Source organism: Neoarius graeffei, chromosome 18, assembly GCF_027579695.1.
Source record: "Neoarius graeffei isolate fNeoGra1 chromosome 18, fNeoGra1.pri, whole genome shotgun sequence".
In the NCBI taxonomy this organism is placed as follows: Eukaryota; Metazoa; Chordata; class Actinopteri; order Siluriformes; family Ariidae; genus Neoarius; species Neoarius graeffei.
In genome coordinates, this window is record NC_083586.1 from 68,721,856 (window position 1) to 68,726,861 (window position 5,006).

A 5,006-nucleotide genomic window follows, 5' to 3' on the forward strand; every position below is an offset into this window, starting at 1 on the left:
CGCTGCTTGTGTTGCTTGACCTTAGTGCAGCATTTGATACCATTGATCATTCCATTCTTCTGGATAGACTAGAAAATGTTGTGGGAGTTAAGGGAACGGCCCTCTCCTGACTCAGGTCTTATTTAACTGATTGCTATCAGTATGTTGATGTAAATGGTGATTTTTCTAGACGTACCGAGGTAAAGTTTGGTGTTCCACAAGGTTCTGTCTTGGGTTCACTGCTTTTTTCTTTATATATGTTCCCTCTGGGTGATATTATTCGTAAACATTGTATTAGTTTCCACTGTTATGCTGATGACACACAGTTGTATGTTTCTGTAAAACCTGATGAGAGACACCAGCTTAATAGAATTGAGGAATGTGTGAAGGACATTAGACACTGGATGCTTATTAACTTCCTTCTGCTTAACTCTGACAAGACTGAAGTACTTGTACTCGGATCACATGCAGCTACGTAGAAGTAAGTTTTGTGATTCCACAGTGACTCTGGATGGCCTTTCTGTTTCTTCACGTGCAGCAGTAAAAGACCTCGGAGTGATTATTGACCCCAGTCTTTCATTCGAAACTCACATTGATAACATTACCCGGATAGCTTTCTTTCATCTCAGAAATATTGCTAAGATAAGAAATTTAATGCCACTACGTGATGTGGAAAAACTAGTTCATGCTTTCGTTCCCTCCAGGTTGGATTATTGTAATGCCTTACTGTCTGGATGTTCCAATAAGTGCATAAACAAGCTCCAGTTAGTTCAAAATGCCGCAGCAAGAGTCCTTACTAGAACTAGAAAATATGACCCCATCACGCCTGTCTTATCCACACTGCATTGGCTCCCAATCAAATTTCATATTGATTATAAAATACTACTATTGACCTTTAAAGCACTGAATGGTCTCGCACCACAGTACCTGAGTGAACTTCTGCTCCTTTATGACCCGCCACACCTACTTAGATCAGAAGGTGCAGGCTATCTGCTGGTACCTCGTATAGTGAAGGCTACATCAGGGGGCGGAGCCTTTTCTTACAAAGCCCCACAGTTATGGAACAGCCTTCCAAGTAGTGTTCGGGAATCAGACACAGTCTCAGTGTTTAAGTCTCGGCTGAAAACATATCTGTTTAGTCAAGCCTTGTGTTAATGGTGTTTATGAGGTAAAGGAGTAGATCTGGAGGATCCTCAGACAGAGTGTTTTGGTAAACTGGGATGTATGGATGCTGTCAGTCCCCACTCGCTTGCTCACTCGAGTTTGTTGACGGTGTAGTGGCGTGCTGCTTTATGTCCCGGAGCTCCCTCATGCCTGTGTTACCTTCTGGCTCTCCCCTTTTAGTTATGATGTCACAGTTGGTCTTGCTGGAGTCCCTGCTTGCACTCAGCGCAAAATGTATACTGTTCTTAACCATTAGGTAACACTGGGCATACCTAACAACCTATGTTTTCTATGTGTCTCTCTCTGTCAAGTTGCCACTCCTGAGCCACCAGTAAGATGCTGAACCTCTCCTGCTCTCCAGACTGCCCTGATCCATCCTGATGCCCTACTTTTAGCTGGAGTTCTCATCACTTCGCTCCTGTGGAGGATGGCCCCCATATGGACGGTCAAAAGACACACTTAGAAGATGGCTTTGGACACTTCATACAAGCAGTTTAGCTCTGATGGTTTCAGAATCCAATCCCTATGATAACTTTAGGACTGCAGTTGTCATGAACAGTTTTACACTCATGTCTCTATCAATGAACAGTTTATAACTTCAACATAACAGACTTCCTGTTAAACTATAATGAATTTCCTGGTTACACAGTTGTACTTTGTGACTCTATAGGACACAGTTATAGAAGTGAGTTATTTATAATCACGCTGTCTGTTATCACCCAGATGAGGATGGGTTCCCTTTAGAGTCTGGTTCCTCTCGAGGTTTCTTCTTAGGGAGTTTTTCCTCAACACCATCGCCTCAGGCTTGATCATCAGGAATAAATTCATATGTTTAAAATTTATATTTTTCTGTAATGTTGCTTTGTGACAATGTCAGTTGTTAAAAGTGCTATGAAAATAAATTGACTTGATGTGACTTGAAATTAAGAGACTAAACTCACCCCGCCTCCCAGCGCTTAGGTTTCTTGTGATTGGCTGAGGCTTTCTCAGATTCCACCCATTCTCTCTCTTCGACTAGCTTGGAAAGGAACCTCGGCACTTCCTGTTTGCCATTTTCCATTTTCTGTTTAAGTTCATTTTTGCCACTTCCTGGTTCCTGTACAAGGCTGTTTACTTCCTGTTTGTCATTTCCTGTTTTTGGTGTAAGGTCATTTACTTTTGGTTTGCTGTTTGGTTCCTGCTCAGAGTTAATTAGTTCCTTCTTGTCATTTCCTGTTTCCTGTTTCTGACTGTTTAGTTCACATTTGTGATTTTCCTGTTCAGAGTGGATTTCTCGTACATATGTGAGGAAGACGTCGGATTTGAGGAAGATGGGATACGCTTCCACCTCCATTGCTTCCTGCACTTCCTGCTTCGCCTGTTCGAATAGCGTTGAGTCCAGCTGTGAGTGACGGACTCGCTCGCCGATGGAACTCCTCGTCACTGGTTTGATTTTCATCGTCACAATTCCGCCACTGATGATGTACTTCCTGTAGATGGCTTTAGCGAGTTTCAGCCTTCGTTTGTCCAACATGTCCGTTGATGTAGAGGAACAGCTGTTTAAAGGATTTAGAAAGTTAGCATGATTTAATATGCTAGCATTTACTTTAGACACATGTGACGTGTGTTAATTTAACAGATCACAGTATTAAACAGAATACAATGCTGATGTTATCATGGCATTACCATACTAGTAAAAAACATCTGTATATCTATGTGGTATAAATATGTTAAAGGGTGTAGTGTACCTCAGAGGAGTGTGGAATGCTAACTGAAATCCACTGCAGGCTAGCCAGAAGTCAATGAAATCAGTGCATCCACACTGCGCAAGGAAATCCCGAAACAGCACGATTCCGTCCTGGTCGTCCAGCAGCGCATTCAGAGACTCCACCCAACTCGGGTGGGCTTGGTCACATGAGGCCCTGCCCTCCGGTTCGTAGCTCTCAGGCCGAACTGCATCACTCTTAACGTTCTCCTCTCCTGGAACTGGAGGACGAAGAACACCCTCCCCAAAATGGCTGACTGCATCGCCATGGCAACGTAGAGCTCTCATTGTCATCATTGTTTATGGTTTGGGATGGCGGCTGACGAATCGGGGACGAGCTGGAGAGACAGAGAGAAAACATTCAGTCAGTGGACGAGTTTGCTCGTAAGGTAGCAAAATTTTGGTGAAATATTAAAAATATAAACATGAGCTGACCTAAAGACAGGCATATGTAGAAATAATAAACTATTAAACCAATGATTTTAACAGAAATTTACAATTACATCACTAAGTTCAGTTCAGCGTTTTGTTTTTTGTGATGTTAATAATAATCATCTTAATCATGTTAATAAAGTCTGATGCTGTTAAGATCACTCAAATATATTTATGAAATAAACTGCAGACACTGTGGAGGGTGTAATCGGAACCAAACAGAATAAAACACTTCAGGATGGTATTAATAAATCTGCTTTAACACACAACCCCATCACTCAGTATTTTACTGTAACACACACACACACACACACACACACACACACACACACACCTGGACTGTCCAGCTGTGAAGTACACATGTGTGTACGAGGCTTTACATGACCACCTGCTGTTCTTTCGCCGGACTGATGGACGACAAAACGAACATAAAGAGACAGTCTGTGTGTGGAACGATCAGAGAGCTTTAGGGTTACATTCTAAACACACACACACACACACACACACACACACACACCACTTACCGCAGAGGATCTGGATGAAGGTGTGGTCCTTTATTAATCTCACACTCGTCTGTTGACACGATGGAGTGTGTGAGCTGCCAAAGAGAGGAGGCTGAGCACTTCACCCAGCACTGAGAGAGAGAGAGAGAGAGAGAGAGAGAGAAAGAGAGGAGCAGACACAAGTGATTTATTAATAAATATTCATTAACTGCTGCTGCTGGGAAATATTTAGTACACACACACACACACACACACACACAGTGTCAGTGTTTCACTTGTGGAATGTGAAACACATCTAAACCTTAATGGATTTTAAAGTCCTCTCTCTCTCTCTCTCTCTCTCTCTCTCTCTCAGTTTCTGTTCCAGCGAACACAGAATTGTTTTTGTGAATAAAATGACCTCACTGATTGCGTGCACGTGTTAGTGTTGTGTGCTGTTAATGAAGACATTCTTTGACAAGAACAAGACCAGTGTTTGTACTGTTTTCTGAATTCTTCACCATCACATTATTATAAACTCGAAGGATGTTCAGTTGCTCTCGAAGCTGAAAAAGACGTGATGTTTTGACCGTTTCTGAACACACAAATATAAAGGACCGATTTCACTCGAGGACATGAAGTCAGCGCTGTAGCCTGACTCACACTGTGAGCGCCTTAAAGGAAGAAAATTAAAAATACATGTGGGTTAATTTTGGACAGACAGTATTCATTTAAATAAAACATTACAATGAATTAAACAGAAGGTGTACATGCCCTATACTGGTGCCCTGAGGTATACCTAATAACCCAATAACCCCCAATAACCCTATAACCTCTGGCATGTTCATGTTGGCAGCTGTGAACAACATCATCGTCATCCTCATCATCAGCCGTGTCACTTCTGGACTCAGTTCAAAAGGTGCCAAAGCTCTTAAAGTTACCGTCAGAGTTTAACGTGGATGTTTAGTTCATGTTCCATGTTTAGGTTCACTTTTGATCAGATGTTTATTCCTGCCAAAACTAATTTTAAACCTTCTTAGAGGTCCACTATGGAGGATTCACCCAGCTGAATGCCCCTCCCTCCCTCACCCCCCTCCCCTGCCCCTCCCTTTCCATGCCTGTATTAGAACATATGAACACTGATGTTCATGCTCCTTTACTTTTTCTTGTGCTAAATAATAAATATGGTCCTCCGTTGTTTATAA

General features: G+C 42.2%; 1 protein-coding gene across 1 annotated transcript in view; it reads right to left on the reverse strand.

The window, feature by feature from the left end:
• Positions 1–3,175, reverse strand: part of LOC132865844 (axin-1-like) — a 6,143-nt gene extending 2,968 nt beyond the window's left edge. Inside the window, exons 1-2 of the mRNA XM_060898337.1 lie at positions 2,871–3,175; positions 2,085–2,678 (exon numbers count right to left, since the gene is read on the reverse strand). Of these exons, the coding sequence (XP_060754320.1) occupies positions 2,085–2,678; positions 2,871–3,175 (899 nt within the window). The remainder of the gene's footprint in view (positions 1–2,084; positions 2,679–2,870) is intronic.
• Positions 3,176–5,006: the final 1,831 nt, after the last annotated feature.